Source organism: Rattus norvegicus, chromosome 10 (genome assembly GCF_021556685.1).
Source record: "Rattus norvegicus strain SHRSP/BbbUtx chromosome 10, alternate assembly SHRSP_T2T, whole genome shotgun sequence".
Taxonomy (NCBI): Eukaryota; Metazoa; Chordata; class Mammalia; order Rodentia; family Muridae; genus Rattus; species Rattus norvegicus.
Genome location: NC_141543.1, coordinates 22,537,854 through 22,559,003, shown reverse-complemented (window position 1 = coordinate 22,559,003; position 21,150 = coordinate 22,537,854). Strand labels below are relative to the sequence as shown.

General features: G+C 52.1%; 1 protein-coding gene across 4 annotated transcripts in view; it reads left to right on the top strand.

Moving 5' to 3' along the window:
• Ergic1 (endoplasmic reticulum-golgi intermediate compartment 1) overlaps positions 1-21,150 on the top strand; it is a 95,812-nt gene that overhangs the window by 63,811 nt on the left and 10,851 nt on the right. For 3 of the 4 annotated variants that reach the window (NM_001398572.1, XM_087570234.1, XM_087570233.1), the window contains 6 exon segments: positions 910-1,004; positions 4,980-5,104; positions 9,771-9,875; positions 11,437-11,497; positions 13,948-14,048; positions 16,697-16,819. In NM_001398572.1, the coding sequence (NP_001385501.1) occupies positions 910-1,004; positions 4,980-5,104; positions 9,771-9,875; positions 11,437-11,497; positions 13,948-14,048; positions 16,697-16,819 (610 nt within the window). 4 annotated transcript variants of the gene reach the window in all.

Genomic DNA, 21,150 nt, shown 5'->3' with positions numbered 1-21,150 from the left:
CTGTGACCTTGATCAAAACAGAGACTAGATCCGGCTTGATGCCGTTTCTCAAACCTGACAGGCCATAGATGCCTCCAAACTGTTGAGTGGATGTGGGTTGCTACTGTCCCTGCCCGTGAGGTGGTGTGGCTGTCTGGGGCCACCGGCCCTGTAACTCTAGTGATAGAATAATGATCTTGTTGCTTGCCCCTGCAGCCTAAGGTCGTGCTGCCCTACATGCCATGGAACATGACACACGCGGTCACATGAAGGATGGGAATGGCTAGGTTAGGCCGATGGACCGATAGAACCAGAGAGGTCCTGTGTGAGGGTGCAGGAGGTAGAGAAGGGAAAGTGCTGTGCACACATGTGGTAAGCTTCGGTTAAGTCTTTGGCTTTGTGACACTTGATTACAGCAGCCCTGGGAATCCAGTATAGCTGTCTGGTCCTGTGGGAGACCTGGACTTCACCCCTGTGACTTTATAAGGGAGAGCACTAAAAGAACAGGCAGTGGGTGCCATGTGCCTGTTGGTGCCATGTGCCTGTTGGTGTCGGGCCCTGAGCTGTACACGACTCTGTTTCCCATTTTTCTGTTCAGCAGTCACTCCCATTCAGCTGGTGGTTTACAGTGGTCTCCATAGGAAGTGCTGGAGTCAGGATTTGAACTTGAATCTGGACAGATGTTCTTACTGGACCCCTCCTTCTTCTTAGTAACTACTCTCCCTCCTAATGAAGCTGTATTGGAGAGGGGCTTTGAATCTGGAGCCGTACCTCCTGGAACCTGGACATGTGCTTGCTATTGTACCCACGGGGGTTTCTGTACCATTGAGTTCTGGCCACCAAGTGAGGTGGCCCCCGGCTGTCCATCCCCCATGGGCAGAATCAGTGTCTCCGTCTCAGTCTAGATTTCTGTACTTGTCTGTCCCTTAGGGTGAATGAGCTCTACGTCGATGACCCAGACAAGGACAGCGGAGGCAAAATTGACGTCAGTCTCAACATCAGTTTACCCAATTTGCACTGTGAACGTGAGTATTCCAGTAGACCTACCCCTGTGTCAGTGAGCCAGCCTGTAGGCTATCTGGGGCGAGCTAAATACATACATGCCACCAGCCGCAAACCACGTGGAGCCTACAGCAGCACCCACCTTGTTCCCCGATAAATATAATCAAGCGTGTCCTGGAGCTTTCTGGAATCCAAGATGCTCCACATACCTCTGCAGAGCAACCCCATTGCTGCAGGTGTGGTGGAGTTTCTCTGGTTTGTTAAGCCTAGGAGCCTTGAGCAAATGGCTTATGGAGAGGGAGAAGCTATAAGGGAGAGAGGGGTGGGGCTTGACCAGGCAAGAGGATGAGCCCAGATGTGTGTGCAGCTGAGGTCTGCTCTGAGGCTGACCTCCGTGCATGAGACTCTGGAGTGTGGCAACACCATAAAGCTGCCTCGTCTGGCAACAGTGGGGCCAGGACTATTATTATCCCCGTCGGTGGCTGATGGCCACAGACGGTTCCTATGGGAGTTCCATGACCTCTCAAACAGTTATGATGAGATGCCAGTCGTACAAGCCCCAGCCTGCACAGCCCAGAGCTGCAAAAGCCAGCGGGACACTCTGAAAGAGGGTTCCCTGGCATCTTCCCTTTTAACTTTAGATTCTCTTCATTTGCTGTTTTAACCAAAATAGAATTATTTCTATAAAACAAAACGCAACAAAACTCTGATTTGGAGGCAGGCCCTGCCTCCTTTGCTCAAGCGAACCCTGTTTCTTCTTTAGCATAGTAGATTAATAACCATTACCAGAGCTTCCAGTGAGATCGTACCTAGCCGTACCGGTTATTGTCTCCATAGAGAAGGTTGAGACATCCCTCAGCCCCAGTAGGTCTGCAGCCTGATGTAGCCCATTGAGCCTCCTCCCTTCCGATCACAGGACATGGCTTAGGAACACAGCCCACAGGGACAGAACACTGGGTGGGCCCACAGAGACAGGGAGACATTCAGCTCTATTCCTGCTTTTGGTGAGAGTGACATCACAGCTTTTAGCCCACACTGGGCACAGGGCCAGGGAACCTGTTGAAATAGGTCACTTTTATTTATTTTTATGTTTTCATTTTTTTCTCTCTTCTTAGGAAAATAACTCATCTGGCAGCCTCTCCTTCAGGGCTGCTTGCATCTCTGAAGCAAGGAAATTCTTAGTCCGGCCAGGGGACTAGACCAGCAGAGCAAGGGCTGGAGGGAGGTGGCTCTAGGCTCAGTCCCAGATCCAGACAGTGTGACTTCAGACAGGACAGGTGTCCTTGGCTGCCAGCTATGTGTCAGTCCTTGGGCTGTGGTCCCCATGGCTCCTGCCAGCTCTGTAGGGCTATGTCATGAACCCGCAGAGCTCAGCATAGCTTTTCTTTCGAAGACCCTCAGGGCAGTGTATAGCTCAGTGGTTTGCCCAGCATGCTAAGGACCCCGGTTCCGGCACCACTAACACAAAAAAAGACTTGAAAATGTTATACCTAAAAATGCATGTTCATTGTTGTCCCTCTGAAGAACCCAAAGAAACAGGAAATCACCCATAATTCCACTACCCAATGACAGGGTCTGTGGACATTCTGATACCATTCTGCCCCACTGGCCTCTCTCCTTGTGCATTTTATTATATATAAGTATACTGTAGCTGTCTTCAGACACACCAAACCCCATTACAGGTGGTTGTGAGCCACCATGTGGTTGCTGGGATTTGAACTCGGGGCCTCTGGAAGAGCAGTCAGAGCTCTTAACCACTGAGCCATCCCTCCAGCCCTCTCCTGTGCATTTCTGAACATGGCTGGGGCCATACTACAGATATCCTTTCATAACCTGCTTTCAAAAAATGTGTAATCTTAGTGCGGGGTGGAGGTGAGAGGACTCGCCTGGCCCCGGGTTCCATTCCCAGCACTGTAAATGTGTTAGGACAATGGGACTATTCTTTATGCGCTTCATACGGGAGTTACTTTTCCAGGGTGCACTTTCAAAGTACAGAAGTGTAGCTCAGGGCCAGAGTGTTTCTTTAGCATGAGGTAGATCTTCGGTACAGAGGGAAATAGAGAGACGTTTCTAAAAGCAGGAAAGGACCCCTTCATGTTTCTTCTTTGGTGCCCTAAGCGGCCTGTGCCTCTTTTCCCTCTTAGTGTGTGCATCTGTAAACACAGTCACTGTCTATACCTGCAGTTTCACACTTACAAACCTCACAGCCACAGGGCAAAAACATTCAGAGAAAAAAAATTATGTATGTATGTATGTATGTATGTATGTATGTATGTATGTATGTATTGCATCTGACCTGAACGTGTACAGACCTTTCTTCTCATACTTATTTTCCAAACAGTTGGTCTCCGGAAGTCACTGTGTTACCATTTTGTTAGTGTAAGAGATCACCAGCATGTGGAGAGAAAGGTGAAGGGTCCCAGCGTTGCAAGCGTCAGTGTGTGGCTGGCCAGCCCATCGCTGTAGGTTGTGGTGGGATCATGGAGTAGGCGGATCTGTTCCGATTAAGTCGAAGAAGCAAAGGAAAGGGGGCAGAAAGCAGTGACATCATTGTCCCCTCCAAAGGTCTAGCCTTGTAACAGTAAGAGCCTCCCACCAGACTCCACTCTGAAGCACCAAGTTTCTGTGACATGGGATGCAGGCTGGCCTCAGCGGAACTGTTGAGTCAGTCAGGATTGCTTACGTTTCTTTAGCTTTCTTATTACAGGCCAGTGGCATGGTTCGTGACGGCCGTGTCACGTGCCCTTCCACACCGGCTGGCACATACTTCCCTACACCCACTGAGGAACCCGCTGTTCACACTTTCCCTTTATGCCTGGTCGTCTTGAAATAGCGTATTTTAAAAGAGCCGTTCTTTCTCTGAAGCAAGCTTCCTCTGGTGTGCCTTCCTGGAAGCTTGCTACATCCCCATGGTAGACAAGAGCCTCTCTCCCTGCACATACTGAGACCATCACATAGAACAATGAGCAGCCTGCTCATTGTTACAGTGCTGAAACTGAGCCACAGAAGGGCTACAGAGCCACGCTGGAGGCAGGACAGGCAGTGGGCAGTGGGAGGGAGCACGGTCTTGTGTGAGCTAAAGAACCCCATACAGGGCCTGCGCTCCTGGGGCTGTAGCTTGACTCTTCCCATGATGCCCCCTGGTGCTCAGGCAGGTGCATGGGACCTAATAGTTAGAGACACTGAGAAAAGGAAGGCGTGAATGAAAGATAAATAAAGAATGAATGAATGCCTGAACCTTTTCACCCAGTGGCCCCAGAGTGTGAGGCACCACGGGTACGAGCGCTGGTGAAGTGCTTGCCACACCCACCAACTCTCCGATCCACACGCTCTTCCACTGAAAGCTCAATGGTTATCACCTCATATGTCAGAAAGAAAGAAACTGAGGCATTGAGGTTAATGAGTACCGGAGCCCCGGTCACATCGGTGAAAGGCACAGTCAGGATCCAGGTGACCAGCGTTGCAGACCCCTCTTAGCACACAGCCTTCATTTGGCCTTGCATGTAGCTGAGTCACCCTGGATTTGCATCCTTGGCTGGTCTAGCCCCTCCTTCTTCCTAGCTTTCTTCATGCTCTCTAGTCTTAGGCAGTGGTGGGGGTGCTGTGACTCTGGGGGGTGAGTGGGACCGTTTTGGGTGCTGTGACTGGGAAGGAGTGGGCTTGTGACTATCTTGAGCACTGTGACTCTGGGGGGAGGGTGGACTGTTTGAGGACGCTGTGTCTCTAAGAGGGTTTTGAACACTGTGACTCTGAGGGGATGGGATTGTTAGGGGGGCACTGTGAGTCTGGTGAGGGTGGGACTGTTTTGGGTGCTGTGGCTTTGCCGGGGGAACTGTGGGGTACCGTGACTCTTAGCCAAGCAGCCCCTTTCTCCCTTACTGGCTGACTTCCCATGTAGCTTGGCATCGTGTTCCGGGAGGGCCAATAGGGCTTCTGCAGAAGTAGACTGGTCTCCGCGCGACATGGGTGTGGGTGACTGCTCCCTTTGGCCTCCACAGTGGTCGGCCTTGATATCCAAGATGAGATGGGCAGACATGAGGTGGGTCATATTGACAACTCCATGAAGATCCCACTGAACAACGGAGTCGGCTGTCGCTTCGAGGGCCAGTTCAGCATCAACAAGGTACGCAGGAAAGCACTGCCTGGGCCCTTTCCCTAACCCCTACCCACTCGACCCCAACAGAGTCAGCACATGACTGCCTGAGAATTCTGAGACTGGGGAGGCTCTGACTTCCCTGAGATTTCAGGGCCCCTGAAAGAGCTGCTCCTCACTGGAGTGAAAAACACCAAGGGAGGTAAGCCAAGGCGTGCCTGGTTCAAGTCCTCCTCCTCACCAGAGAGCAGTGGATCTGTAATAAGTCGGCCATAGTCTCTGGTAACACCGTGAACAGACAAGTGAGCTCCCAAAGCAGGCGGATAGTCAGCCAGAACACATCCATCACTGCCTTACATCTGCCGATCAGCTCAGTGGAGGTTGTCCCCTTGGTGGGCTACACGAGGGGTGGGCCAGAGGAGGCCAAGAGCTGAAGGGAAAAGCGTACACAGCTAGCAGACCTTCCTGTGGGAGTGAGCACTGGACGGCAGTGTGGGAAGTCAAAGGTTTAGGCTACGGCCATTCCTAGTGGGGGTCCCCAGAAGCACTGCCTGGGAAGTTTCAGGGAGGCAGGCTCTACCTCCAGCATCCTGAAGTCCTCCCAAGACTGCAGCCACCAAACTCTTAAGGATGTCAAGTCTCCTAAGGAGGATGTAGAGCCATATTGAAAACGGGGTCGGGGCTGGGGATTTAGCTCAGTGGTAGAGCACTTACCTAGGAAGCACAAGGCCCTGGGTTCGGTCCCCAGCTCCGAAAAAAAGAACCAAAAAAAAAAAGAAAGAAAGAAAACCCGGGGTCCATTAAACCCCTGAAAGGGTACAGAATCATCTGCAGACACCCCAAAGAATGTGGAGTAAGTCTCATCTTTGTTTTTAACTAGGCTCTAACTCTTAATTTAACATTTCCTACTTCAGTTAATATAATAATAATAAAACAAAACAAAACAAAGCAGTGTTAGCAATACTTGTGACTTTGCCTCTGGAAGCTGCAGGCATTCACACTATATTATAATTGTAAAGAATTTCCAGGTACTGTGCGCACATCCCCACCTAGAGAATGACAGCCACCAGCACACGGGTAAATACTTGGGGGAAAACGCACCACTTTGATAATAGAGTCAGACAGTGAAGCGGATGCTTCGGTTGGGCTGCAGGGGAAGGCGTCTACTGGTGGTATTGGAAGATTGCCAGGCACGTGTCTACACATACTCACTTCCCAGTCGTGCAAATGTGGTTGCTTGCCTTTGAATGTGCACGCTCCTAACAAGTCAGGTGTCACACTACCTATCTCTTGGCAGTCGTGTCCTCCATTCCCTTGGGTGGGCTGTGCTGTGGATCCCAGCTAGTCTGAGTGAACCAGAATTTTCCTTTTCAAATCAGACCAACTTGTGTTCAAAAAGCCTGAGTCTGATGTCCTGGCTAAGAATTGTAAGTGCTTGAGGTGACTCCAAACTCTGGTTCCCTCGTCTATAAAAGGGTGGCGGTGGTGGTGTCAATACCAACCATATGACCAAATCAGCATATAAAGTGCTTCATGAAGTGGTGACTAGACAGGCCCTGCCTTCCTTGTAGCCCATCGGAGGCTCTTGCCCCGCCCTTGTCAGCATATGTTCGCTGTCACTTTGGTATAATGGTGTTTGTACACTGCACATGGACATCAGACATGCAAGAAACCAGGAGGGTGGCCAGGGCATCCATGGAAGGATCATGCAGTCCCGTGCCGTGGCCTCTGTTCAGTGGACACTCACTGGCTCCTAAGCAGAGCATAGGAGTCAAGCAGCATTGAGAGTTCAGGGCTGGGTCTGAACCCAGGCACTCTGGCCACTGGGCTCTGAGCCCTGCATGTGGCTACCGCTTTTTAACATCTATATTACACAAGCTATGACTAGAGTGACCATGTTCTCCAGGCACAGGCTGGACCACTGTCCACCCAACCCCTTGTGGAATATGGAGACTCTTCTGACAGCACCCTCTCTCTTTGTTGGGGTCTTGTGTGTCTGAAGAGCTGTCATTAAGATAGCAGTGTGGCAGCCTGGTAGGTCTGAGGGCAAGGAGAGCAGACCCTCCCCAGTCTCCCATCAGACTTGTCCCTTGGCCCCTTTATCCAACTATCAGGACGTTGACCAATAGCCAGATGCCAGAGTTCACTGCAGGCACCCTAGCAGCCTCCAGCAGCCCACACTGAGCCTGCCCGGTAGCCACACTAATCATGGCTGCCCCTGGGGGAAGGCAGAAGGAAGCGGGTAGGGGCTGACTCCAGCTATATATTTTTAAAATCCACCAGAGACACTGACGTAGGTGCCTAAGTCACAGGTTCTAAAAGCGTCGCCTTCTGTTTCTCCAGCTCAGCGTGTGCTGGTGTGACTCAGACCCCTGTGATGGATTTGGTGTAGAGTGGAGTGGATTACTGAGTCACAGCCTCAAAGGGCTGGCAGTGGGTGGCAGTACCCAGGAGCCAGCCTTCTCCACTCTCTTAACCCTGGGGACATAGACCCCAAACCCAAGGTGTTCTGTACTTGTGGCCAGGCCTGGTCCACTGCCCAGAAGACCTGACAGGACACCTTCAGTCTCAGGAATTACGACTGTATCATGTAAAGGGCTTTTTTTTTTTCCCACCTCGTCCTCTGGTGTTGGAATGGATCCCAAGGCCTTGTGTATGTGAGGCAAGGTGCTCTTCCTGACGCAACTGTCTAGCTATATCCCTACTGAGCTACACCCTGGCCCTGTGCAGATTTTGTAATGGAAATAAACCCAGGTACCACTTACGCTGTGAAAGGAAGCGTGAAATTGTTTTCAAAAGCAGTGGCTTTTCCTCACACCCTGTTGTCTACTCATCCAAGGCCCCTTCTCTGTGAGCACTGAAGCATGGTCATCCCGTGTGCCTGCGAACCTCCTGCCACTCCAAAAACTTCTGAGGTCATCGTCCCCATTCTCTGATGGGGAAACTGAGGCACAGAATGGTAACTGGGCTTGAGCCCAAGCGCCAGATGTGGAGAATCACTTTTATTGGCTCCCTGAGGCAGACCATGCTGATGCTCTCTGCTCAAGAGAGTCCTGGGCTGCGTGCTGAAGCCAGGCTGATGCTGGTGAAGACCCTGGTTCAGCGCCTAAAACAGGCCACTGACTCCCTGAGGGATGATCACACACCAGGCTGTAGCGGTGCCCCCACCCCCCAGCAGTTGGAATAAGACCCTGCGTTTTCAGTGCCTCAGTTGGGATTTTAGCTAAGTGGCCTCACCTGCCTGTTTTGTTTTGTTTTGTTTTTTTCTCTCCACCTTGACCAGCTTCTATTCAGGGCTTTCCTCCCTTTCGCCTTGCTTCTGCTGCCTGCCTTGCTTCTTTGAAGCCTTTCCCTGTCTTCCTAAGAAGTTCAGACTTCAGAGCCTCTGCACAGGGGCTCCATCCCTCCCCCTGGAAGAGCTCCCCGAACATATCTTGTGCCCAAAATAGAGCTGAGGGTCCTCCTCAGCCTGCGCATCGACCTAAGCGAGGTGGGGAAGCTTCATGGACAAGCATTCCAGGAAGAAGTGCCAGGGACAAAGGCCGCACAGTGGGGCTGTGCAGGACACTGGTCCCAGTGCCAGTGGGAGGCCAGTGAGGCTGAGGGGTGAGCAGAGCCGAGGGGGGTGGTGATGAGGCCTAGGGAAGAGGACTGAGTGTGACCAGTGGCCAGAATACATCACAAGAGCACGTGAGCTCCACTGGGTCACTCGGTTTTTCCATTGCTGTAGTGTAGTACAGAGCCAATAATGAATAAAGAAAAAAAGTTATTTAGACCTAGAGGCTGAAAGTCCAGGATCAGGTGCCCCTCTGATGAGGTGTGGATGATATCACAGTGCTGGACATGGGACAGGGAGGATCCTAAAGGAAGAGTGACATGGTGGGACCAGAAGCAGAGAGAGGCCAGGTCAGGCTTCTTCTTTTAAAAACCAACCAAGGTCCCACAAGAATCACATCAGCCCCTTCTGAGATCAGTGTCCCTCAGTGACCTAGGGATTACCATCCCCACCTAGGCGCCACCTTGCTCAGGCCACAACCCCAACAGTTGTGTAATAAACCCCTTCAAAGAACAAACTGGTGCGCGGTAGCCTTGGAGGGTCTAGGGCTGAGGTGTGGCCTGCTCAAAGATAAGATTTAACATACTCTCCTTCATGGCCCCAGGGAAGGGTCTGCAGGCAGCGGCCAGAACAGACACCGGGAACCAGGGCAGAAGCTACTCTGAGATCCTCCGGTGCGATCCTGGGTGGGAATAACGATGGCCTGCTAGGCCACTGTCATCAGTCTCTGTCTACACGGATGAGGCTGCCTTGAGCAGGTGTGAGCTTGGTTTAGAGTTCGAGGAAGTCACTTTGGTCTCCTGGCTCAGAGCACGCCCCTCACCCACTGCTGAGCCAGCCACCTCGAATCCGCAAAGATGGGCAGAGACTGCTGTCGTTTTAGACCGGGCTCTGTGTCAGGTGCCCACACGGGCACTTCACAGGCGCTCTTGCCCTGGGTTGTCCCAGATACCTCTTTCAGTAGCTTCTGTGAGTGTCCTGTTCTTCAAAGTATACAGTTGGAGACGCTACAAGCCAGGGTCCTGGTGCCAGCGTATGTCTGACTCCGGTTCCTCAGGCCATGCATAGATCATACAGCCCTTGCAGTCAGCCCCTGTGAACAGGCACCCAGATATATGAAATCCACCTTTCTCCCTCCAGGTCCCCGGCAACTTCCATGTGTCCACGCACAGTGCCACAGCCCAGCCACAGAACCCGGACATGACACACATCATCCACAAGCTTTCCTTTGGGGATACACTACAGGTGAGCAAGGGACAGGGCTCTCCTTCGGGGACACACTACGGGTGAATAGGGGACAGGGCTCTCCTTCGGGGACACACTACAGGTGAGCAGGGGCAGGGCTCTCCTTCGGGGACACACTACAGGTGAGCAGGGGACAGGGCTCTCCTTCAGGGACACACCACAGGTGAGCAGGGGACAGGGCTCTCCTTCAGGGACACACTACAGGTGAGCAGGGAACAGGGTGATATGGCCATGAGCTGGTCCCTAAGGGTCACCCACATGATGTCCTCTTTGTCATGTCTTCTGAGGATGCACCTGCGGTAGCTATGGTATCAGTGGTGTCACCAACCACACAATAGACTCAGATGCTCAGGCTGGGACCTGGGCTGGGAGGGAGGTGGACTCCAAGGTTTGGCTCAGTCCCCTCATTGCTGTCTCAGTGTGTTTTCTGTTGCTTTTACTGAGCAGCACAGACTAGGTGGTGTTTAATGAACAGACGTTTATCTAAACCAGAGCTCTGGAGGCTCCAAAGTAAGAGCATAGTACCAGCATAGTACTGTGGAGAGGGCCTCTCTCTTGCATCTAAACGTGGCCAAGCCCATAATGGGTGCAGACACAAGGCCCAGGCAAGGGAGTGTCAGATACGTTACCCTCTCTCAGGAGGCCCTCCTACACCGTACGAAACCCTTCACTTTTATATTAACAGACGCTTAAGCTGACTCTCAGGAAAATTAATAAGCATGTACCTGTGACCCCAGAGTGACACATGTAGAAATGAAATGCCAGAGGCCTGAGTCACCTGTGAGGTGACTCTCAGTTGGCTGACTGCCCAAGGAGGTGGGGAGCAGGGAACTGGGTTTGTGTGGGGAAGATCCGAGCTAGGTTGAAGAGGGGGATGCTGGTGGAGTACGGCCCCCGCCCACCAGGTGCATATCAGTTATGAGGAAGAGGGACCCATGAAGCAAGGCTGTAGGCACAGCATGGGGAGGGGCTATAGCCTGGGCAGGGAGGGCGAGGACCTAGGCTAAGGCAACAGAGAGGGCCGACCAGGGCTATATGCAGGGTCAGAACCAAAGGACAACAGCTCTGCTCCACGTCAGTACACAGATTTTCTTAGCTCAGAGCCAACCCTGTCCATCTGCTCACTTGAAAAACATTTATCAGACACCTGCTATGTGCCGAGTCTTGCACATGTTGGTCAGGCTGAGGTGGGACCTGCGGTCTGACTCTTCCAGCCTGAGGGTCAGGTCACTCACCTACTGCTCCTGAAGCGTCTTCTCCACAGGAGCCTCCCCCATCTACTGCTCTGATCTCCCGCCCTCCCTCTTCCCTAGCTCCCATAGGCCCTAGGTCTTCCCCAGTCTCCAGGCTCAGCCCTTTGCAGGGTCCACTTATTAGGCCCACTTTGGGCCTTTCTCCAAATCCATGTTGGTTATCTCTCCTCCCAGAAGCCCTTGTTAACTGGGCCCAATGGCTGGATTGCCCTTCATGACCAGATAATCCCTGGTCAGTCCCCACAAGCAAGGCCAGGCTTAAAGGTGACAGCCTCCAAGGGACAGTTCCTCACTGTGCTTCTCTGCAGGTCCAGAATGTTCATGGAGCCTTCAATGCTCTCGGGGGAGCAGACAGACTCACCTCCAACCGTGAGTATCTTAGCACGGAGTAACCCCCCTCCCTTGCAGAGGTCCCCACCCAGCAGGTGGCATTGGACTAGGGAAGCCAGAGGGGCAGAAGTCAGGTGCTAACTGTAAGCCAAGGTCATAGCCTCACACCATTCCCTTCCCACAGCTACCCTGCGAGGTACACAGACTCATTGCTGTCTTTTGGAAGGGAAAAGGGTAGCCTGTCCCTAGGGAAGGTAGATTTTAGCCCTGGACTATTGCAAGCTCTGACAACTCCTGTCACTGTACTAATCGCTGTTTGGCCATTGTCCTGAGTGGAGGCAGTCACCTGGATCCTATAAAGCATTAACAGAACCAGAGTCCACTCTGTGAGAACCAGCTCCATAAGTGGCCAGTGGGAGAAACCGGCTGGCTCCTCCCCTCCTGCTCAAACCCTTCCTGTCAGCCACTGACAGGTTCCTTAGAGAGTGCTGAATCTCTACTCAGGGCCAAAGAGCACATACTCGTACCTCCATTCTTGCACATGCCCACAGCATGTGTGTGCATGCACACACACAGTATGCTGAGGAAACTAATGTTCACTGGATCACTTTGAAGAAGCATTCGTGTTAGCCCTAGATGTGGTAGGGACCTGCATCTTGGAATGTGGGCAGCTGCTGGTCATGATGGCTCAGGACCGACTGTTTGGCAGTCAGTCAGACACTGAATGCATATTGATTAAGCACGGTACCAAGTTCTAGACACAGGGGTGTGAGTGAATGAAGCCAGCAACCCCTTCAGGCCTCCTTTCTGCTCTAACTTGGAAAGGTGTTCACAATACCTGGTCCTGAGGCAGACCCCCTGTGATTCTGTGAGGTCATCCGTCTGGCATGTTTCTACTGAGGTAGAGATGTGAACTGGTTCTCGGTACACAGTAGACATGAGGATGGCTCTCCCTCTCTTTTTGTCATTGTTCATTTGTGACTACCAATGTTTTTTATAAATAACAACAAATTTTAGAGTTGTGATTTTTGCTAAGACCTTCCTTTCCTCAGGTTTTATCCTCGGATAGTGGGAATTTGAGACACGTACTTCGAGGTGATCTTTGGTCTCCTAGCTTTGGTATAGATGTGAGCCCATCTCCAGGGAAGAGAACCAGGATCAGCCTTTAATCCCATGTGACTGTAGAGCTCAGAACTCTGAGAGCCATTGTGGGCATGAACAGGAGGTGTTAGGTCCCCCTGGGCTTAGCTTAAAGGCTACAGGGCTCTCCCCAGTTTTCCTCCATTCCAGGAGTGCCACCCTTTCCTGAGGAGACAGCAGGGTCAGAACTAGTCAGGGCTGGAATATTCTCTCCATGCTCACCACTCTGACACAGGAATCTAAATCTGATCTGCAGAGACCGGGATTAGAACCCACAAGACTAAATCCCCATGTTCTTTTAGCTCCGTGGTTCCTAGTCCAAGGTTCTAGAAGGAATAAGAGGGACGGACGATGGACCTCAGTCCTTGTGTGGGAGGCTGAGGCCACTCTTGTTCCAATTGGCTCATGCTTATCAGTAGCTGATTGATCCATTCACCCTTTTTCCAGTTCCTTCATTCAGCAGGATGCCACCGTCTGCCCTGTCCCAGGCTCCATGCTGGATCTGGGGACAGGGGGTAAGACTCAGCATCTTCCCGCCATCCAGGCTGGGTGGAGATGGGTGGGGGTAGCACTGGGTAAAAGGGTTGTGTTAAAATATTACAGGGCTGAAGGATCAGCAGTTTATTGAGAAAGAGGAAAGACATGGACCAGATTTTGTTGTTTGCTTTTACAGCACTGGGACTGAGGCCAAGGCCATGTTTATGCCAGGCAGGTGCCTGGCCACTGAGCTAGGACCCCAGCCCTCAGGGATCGATCAGTTCTTACCTAGTTCTTTCTGGGGCATTCTTTTCATTTTTCTTCCTAAAGCCCAGAGCCAAGATTATTTTAAAAGTAAAAAGCTTGCAGACAACACCCACAATGAAATGATGGGGCCTTTCTCGAATCCCTCCTGTCTTCCTGGAAAATTTCATGGGGCAGAGGTGGTGGTGTGTGGGTGGGGTGGGGGAGATAGCATTTTACCAGTCTCTCTAGTCTAGGTAAGGAAGAAACAGAAGCTGCTTCACTTCCTGGAGATCTTTCTAGATAATTCTTTGTGTCCACATATTAAAGAGGATGCTCTCCCTGGCCCCTAATTTACGGGAGCAGGCTGATCCTTGACTTGGATCTCAGAGAAAATGCCTTCTCGGCACCCCTCATTAATGGCTGCCCCATCTGTAAGTGTGTGGCTCAGAGTCTTATATATTATGGAATGCAGATCTAACGATTCTGGCAAGTGGCATTCCAAAGAGAAAGAGGGGAGAGGACCCTGCAGTGCCAAGAGGACTTGAACTTGGGGTTACAGGCAGAACCACCTGCTAGGTGGTGACTCCCCCCCCCCCCCGTTTCATCTTTCCTTGTGCTCCCTGCAGCCCTGGCCTCCCACGATTACATCTTGAAGATCGTGCCCACGGTGTATGAGGACAAGAGTGGCAAGCAGCGCTACTCCTACCAGTACACCGTGGCCAACAAGGTGAGTGGGCCCTGAACGGGCTGAGCATTGCAATTGCGCCCTCTGCTGGCCGAGGGCATAGGCGATGCCCCACACTTCTGCTGAAAGGAATTTCACAGGAGTGGGGCAGGGAGTAGGCAGTCCTACCAGGCTCATTCTCTACTCTAGGTAACGATGAAATACCAGTTCTTGCCGTGGTAGTGGCCTCGAGGTCCAGGTGAGAAACTCTAACAAGGAGATAAGGTCCGTTTGAAATAGGCAGAGGACCGTCCCTAAACATCCCAGCTCTGTTATCTTCTGGTCCCAGTTTCTTCAGGCTCCTATTGATCAGCACCCGGTAGATACTTCGAATCAGGCAGGGAATCCAATCGGGATTGACTGAGGATGTTCCAGGACCCCAACACTTCAAGAGACACACAGGTCTTACGGGAAGCCAAGGGACATCCAAGCCAGTGAAATGAGAAGGCACAGCAGTCGGTGACTTGGGCCTCTCCCGAAACCATGGCTTGTGCCAGTAGAACACAAATGCTTGGAGTATGTTCCCCTGTTTACCACGAGACTCCTGCTTCTGCTGTCGCAGGGCCACCCAGACCCCCTCAGTATTTGATGGGTGTTTAGCTCAGTTTGCTATCATCATAGTTGAGGTGGGCATTGTTGTATCGAGTACTTAGGAGCTAGACACGTCCAGCTCCCTGCCTCCATCACCACTGTCAGTCACCATGGCTGCCCTGGTATGGGAGCAGCTGTCCTGCCCATTTTACGCATTGGTCACCGAGGGACAGGCACTCGCAGAGCTGTACAGTTGCAGTCTAGGGATTGGAACCAGGTTCCTCTGGGGTTCCAGAGCCCCCCGATCGCTCACCCACTCAGTCTGAATAGACGTTGCCTAGGCCTGCCCACTTGGGGAGCCTCTTGGTGATGGGTCCCTGTGCTCTGATTCCCTTTGATCCATAACTCTCTCCGGGAAGTCTTACTGCTTACATTTACTATTTTGGACGGTGTCTGTCCTACTTTCCCGAAACATAATAAAATCCTAAGAGTAGGTAAATAAGGAATAGAAGTTGACTTATCTCATGGGTGGGGAAAGAGGAAGTCAAAGAGATTGACCCCAGCCTTTGGTAAGCCTCGATGTGCTATCCAGTGGAGGGCAGGGCAGGTCCTACAAGCTTAGGACCACCTTTCTCTTCTTACAGGAGAGTCAATGCTACTGTTGCCACTTACCCTCATGGCCTCGTCTAACTCACCTCCCATTACCACCTCCAGTTACCACCAATGAGTACTTACGGGTTCAGTCCCTTGATGTACAAAAAGGAACTGTGTAAATTTAGATGGAGAATAGCCGTGGTACACCTGCCTTACATGCAGGGCTCTGGGCTCGGGCTCAGCCCCAGCACTGCAGCAAATGCATGTGGCTTTTTGGGCAGCATATTTAAACCACTGTATTCATTATAACCCCGCACCCCCAGTGCTGCCACACATAAGCAGGAAGTAGGGGGGCCCTGGACCACACAGCCCCATCCCAGCTCAGTCATACGTCCTTGTTTGTAATATGTCCATGGTAGTTACTTCACAAGATTGCTGTCAAATGAAGCAATGTTTTCAGAAAGCGCTTGGCCCACTAAGAAGGCTGGTGCCTACTGCTGCTAGATGTGTCTGCTGCAGGCTTCTTCCATCGAGGCTTGGCAGGGGGCCGGTGGCTGAACCGGCTCACTCAGCATTCTCTGTGGCTTTGGTCCCAGCCTGTCCTATGGATGGCAGTTGGTGTCCAGTAGGCTAGGACCCAGTGGTATGCATGGGGTCGGTCCGGCTGCTCAAGACCAGTGCCGGGGACAGAGGGTTGGGCCTGGGGACCCTTGCATCCATTTCTATTTGTTGTAAACAAGGGAGGTGAGCTCAAAGCTTCTCAGGACCCTGAAGTACTCCAAAGGTCCTGAGGGTCATCAGCTCAGATCCCTGGGGTGGAGATGGCAAAAGCCAAGCCCTCCAGGAGAGGATAAAACTGGCCCAAAGATAACCATCACTTTAGCTCCATGGTGGTCATTTAGCCATTGCCGTGTGCATTCTTAGGAGCCATGGCAGGTAGAGCACCACCTTTCCAGTTCTCTGTGCTGGCCCTGCTTCGTGGGCAAGCTCACACACACTTGCTCACATGCCAGGCAGGTGTGGCTTAGAATGGCCCTTTCTCGGTGAGCCTTGAGATCCCTCTGACAGAACTGGCTCATGTATGGCCCACTGAGCACCCAAGCCCCACCTCCCTACATGAACACTGTTGGAAGCTAGTGATGTGATGATGTCTTCATCCGCCAGCCTGTGACTCCCCTAGGGAAGGAGCTTCGTCCCCCCAGGAATCTCAGAACATCAGCGGTGGCCAACAGAATGAATGAGTAGATTTCCCGTGGCTGGGACTTCAAGGAGGAAAGGCTCAGACCAAGTACAAAGCCCATTTCCCTCTTCCATGTCACCCTCAGACTTGTGCTCCGTTTTAGCTCCACGTCTAAGTTACGTGGTCTGTTTCCCATAGCTGCAGGGACCCAGCGTACCCCCACTGTGCTGCCTGTCCAGGGCCTCCTGAGAGGAGGCTGCCTGGACACCCTCTGCAGTCCATGCTCACCCACCTGAGGCCGGTTCTGCTTGTAACACCCCCATCACCGTCCTCCTCTCTCCTGCAGGAGTACGTTGCCTACAGCCACACGGGCCGAATTATCCCCGCCATCTGGTTCCGCTATGACCTCAGCCCCATCACAGTCAAGTACACAGAGAGAAGGCAACCGCTGTACAGGTTCATCACCACAGTAAGTACCCAGAGCCAGAACCAGCCATGCACCTGCTAGCTGATGTGCTGTGGGAGGTGCCACTTAGCTTGTCTGATGCCCGAGGGAAATCTCCACAGGCTCAAGGACGATGATAATCAATCAGTCTCTCTCTCTCTCTCTCTCTCTCTCTCCCTCCCTCCCTCCCTCCCTCCCTCTCTCTCTCTCTCTCTCTCTCTCTCTCTCTCTTTCTCTCTCTCTCTCTTTGTGGAAAACATTTTCAGCATTCGGTTTTTTGAGACAAGGTCTCACTATGCATTCCTGGGTGTCTTAGAACTCATTCTGTAGACCAGGCTAGCCTCAGACTCAACAGAAACCCTGAGTGCCTGGACTAAAGGCGTGCGCTGCCACGGCCTGCCCTTTCAGTCTCTTCTCTATATCCTGGGTCCTGCATGGTCTTTCTTCTTGCTGAGTTCTCTTCCTCTGCTTTTCCTTCTCTCCATCTTGTCTTCTCCTCTGAGCAACAGTAGGATATCAGTTTTCTTCCACACTGGCTTGAACAGGTTCCTGGCCTCCAACTCATCACCCTTGGGTACGGAGCAGGTGGGTCACGGTGCCTGCTCCACCCAGGAGGGTCCAGAGATCTGGGGTAAGCTAGAGTCAGCAGACGTGACAGTCAGGATGGCTTTCTGCCTGTCAGATTTGGACACTGGGCCTAAAGGTATGTGTAATACTGGAAGGCCTTGTGCAGGGGGAGGCAGGGTCTTAACCGTGTAGCCCAGGTATATCAGCCGCCTGTGTAGCTAGGAGTGCCACTTTGCCCAACTCCATACTTTTAATAATGGTTTGAGATCAGAGGTCTGAATCCTGGCTGGTACATTTCCTGCTGTGGCAGAGTCTGCATTAGTCAGGACTCTTCTAGAACAGGCAGGATCTATGCAGCTGCTTTAATTGGTGAGTCAGCACAATTAAAGACAGATACATGGCTGTATCTAGTCACATATCTCTCCCCATCTTTCAGTCTGTCTGTCTTTCTCTGTCCTGGCTTCCTTCTCAGACAGAACTTAGCAGTGGAAAGCTTTCTATTTCTCTGTAGTCCCAGGACAAACTCCAGAAAGGACAATGTTGTCCTTGTACCAGCTGAGCTCACATGATGTCCTTTTGTCCTTTTGGCCTAGAGAATGGGGTTCTCTGCTTGGCCTGGACTAGGTCTCTTGTCTTCTCTGGAACCAAAGATTGTGAGGGGTGGCCTGCCTCAAGAGAAGGATCAAGGCCATATCTGATAGGGGAACAAGTAGGCACTATGTGATCAGGGAGTTGTCTGCCTCTCACCACAAAGTTGGAGGGGAGGTAAAACTAGGGATCCACATGTAGGAAGAAAGTTATAAAAGTTTTCACCTTCAAATCGAGAGATGTATGAACAAATGCTTTTGCCCAAGATCCCCCAGGCGATCTCGTGCTAAGTGCATGTGGGCGCTGACTTTTCCTATTCTGGTCCCACCGAATACCCAGAATAAGCCAGCTGCTGGGATGTAAGCAGATGTCCCCATGCTTCCAGGCAGGTGTGGCCTGTCCTCAGAGGCCCTGGCGGCTGCACTGTCAACTGTAGCATCCGCACACCACATTGCTAGGCTGAGAAAGTCCCTCCATGGGCTCCAACCACTCCCCCTGCCCCAGTCCCCATTTGTTCGTGGGAAGCAGCTGAGCCCGTAAGCATCAAAACCCCTCGGCAAGTGGCTTAGAAATGAGGCAGCTTTTCACTCCTTCACAGTTTGCTAGAATTTGCCGTGCCAGGCCTCGGTGAGCCTGGCCCTCCAGGAGCTTCCCAGTGCTGTGGAACATTCGTATTAAGAACACAGCGCCGAGCCATGAGGTCCCTGTTCTCAGGTTCCACCGTGGCAGACAGGAGGCTCTCGCACCTCTTCAGCAAAGCCCTGACATGAAGGGAGAAGGCTGCCCCGGAAAGGGCCTCGTATATGCAGACACACCAATCCAGCATGCCTTTCGAGGGCCAACCAGCTCTCTCCCTAGGAGAAACCTTGTCAGGTCAAGGTGAACCATTGACCTTCCAAGAACTGGAGGTTCCACAAGCCACAGGGAAGATCTTCCTCACCCAACACCACCATGATTCCTCCCCTTGATTTTTTTTTCCCTTCAGCTCTCAGTCTGTCAACTGTCACCATCGGGTCCACTTCTGGAATAAGGCCCCATAAATCCACAGGCTTGCTAACCACACTGCTCCATGGAACCTCCTGACATTAGCTTGGTTTGTTTCCGGAAGGCCCCAGGCTGCCATCTTGGTTGCCGTGGCAACTGTAGGGTCAGCTCATGACCCAGCTGGCTCCTGGCAGATGGCGTCACTGTGGAGCTTCAAAGCCTCTTGTCAAGAGAGAGCAGATGTGAGGATGGTGCTGGCTCTCAGACACACTGCACAAAGACCTCTGGAGCCTGTGGAGGGTGGGTGGTGCTGTGGCAGAGTGGAGACACCTGCCGCAGCTTCTCCTCAACTCTTAATACTGAACACTTGCGTGCAAAGCTCTAGACTCCAAGTGGGTGCCCTCTGCAAATAGCTCTTCAGACGGGGGCTGCTGAAGGGCTTAGGCCAACATGTCATGTGACAGCTTCAGAAGAAGCGCAGCAGCTGTGGGCGGCATGAGGAAAGAAGCCTTTTCACATACCTGGTACCTGGCTAAGTCTGGGCTCTCTTCAGGGTCCGGTCGGCAGAGGACATGCCCTAATATACCCAGTACCAGACTGCCCGAGGCTTCTCTCTCTCTGGACCTCACAACACCTCAGTCAAACCTACACCTGTTCTGTCAGAACATTCTTCCCCCAGAAGAATATGCATTGCATTTGGCAGTGTGCACGTGCCTGCATCTTCCCCCACCCCTCCGGATCTGTCCCCTGCTGTCAGCTGGAACCCTTCTTTTGCCTTTAAGTGGGCTGTGGTGACAGATTGGATGACTTGAGGTGTCAGATCTCTGTCTTTGCACGGCTTATTCTATCCCGAGACAGGGAATACCCAGATGCCTTAAGGTGCCAAACCGAGCTGGTGTGACTGTAAGAACTCTCGCCCACCAGAAAGTACCAGAGGCTGATGGTGTGCCCCCACCGAATGTTATCATGCAGCCTTTTCAACTGAAGAGACACTTAGGGGCCTCCAGAGGAGGGAATCTCGCTGGAGTGAGCCCCACCCACCCATGTTCTTCCTGCTGTCCCCATCCCCCGTGCTCTCCCTCCCAAGAGAAGAATGCCCCATGCTTTAGATTACACCTCACAGCTGTCAGGGCCAGTCATAGCCTCTAGGTGTCACGACTCGTTTATCAGTGTCCCCAGCAAGAGGCATAGGGCCTGTTCACAGATGTGAACAGGACAGCCGCTTAAAGAGGTGATGGTAACCACCTTTACCTTTATTAAGCACCTACTATGTATCAGGCAATTTTGTAATTATCCCCTTAACCTCCCCACGGACCTCTGAGTAGATTCTTGTTTGTGTTCTAGATATGAGTTCAACTAAGGCCAGTTTTTGTCTCCCAGAACTGTTTGGCTTCGTTTGCTTTGTTCGTTTGGTCAGTAGGTCTAAGGCATTAGCTTGGTTGAAAAAGTGTTTTGTCATGCAAGTGAGAAGACCTGAGCTCTATCTAGAATCCATGAAAAAATACGGGTATGGTGGTGTCTGCCTCACAGCTGGGAGGCAGGGACAGCTGGCTCCTTGGGCCTCACTGGCCAGCCAGCTTAACTTGCTTGGCATGTTCTAGGCCAGAGAGAGAGCCTGTCTCAAGGTAAATGGTACCTAGGGGGTCTGGCACGAGCACACACACACACACACACACACACACACACACACACACACTCAGAGAGAGAGAGAGAGAGAGAGAGAGAGAGAGAGAGAGAGAGAGAGAGAGAGTTTTATACGCCTCTAAGGTTATGTAGGTTAAGAAAAGGCCGATTTGCCACTTGGACAGGGAACAGTCCAACAGCCTCCTCTGGATGCCCTGGACTCTCTCCTCTGCCTGTTTTCCTTCCCTGAACCAAGAGCTACAGGCGTACACACCTTGCTCCCCTCCCCCGCCATCACTGCAATGTGCAGGACAGAACAAAACCCAAAGCAGAAGCTCCGTGACTCAGGGCTGGAATGTGCAGGCACCTTGGGTCAGGTCCATCCGGGGCAGCTGAGTGCAAAGGGGGTCTCACAGATAGCTGTGTGCAGGGCAGGTGGAAGGAACGGGGCAGAACGAGGTAGAAGGTCTGACACTCAGGTCTCTAAAGTGGGTTCTGTGGGGTGAAGGGAATAGAAAAGAGGGCAGTGGGCACCATTTTGGGGGTGGGTGTTCAATGATGCATAGCTTCTAACCTCCCAACCTCTGTAGGCA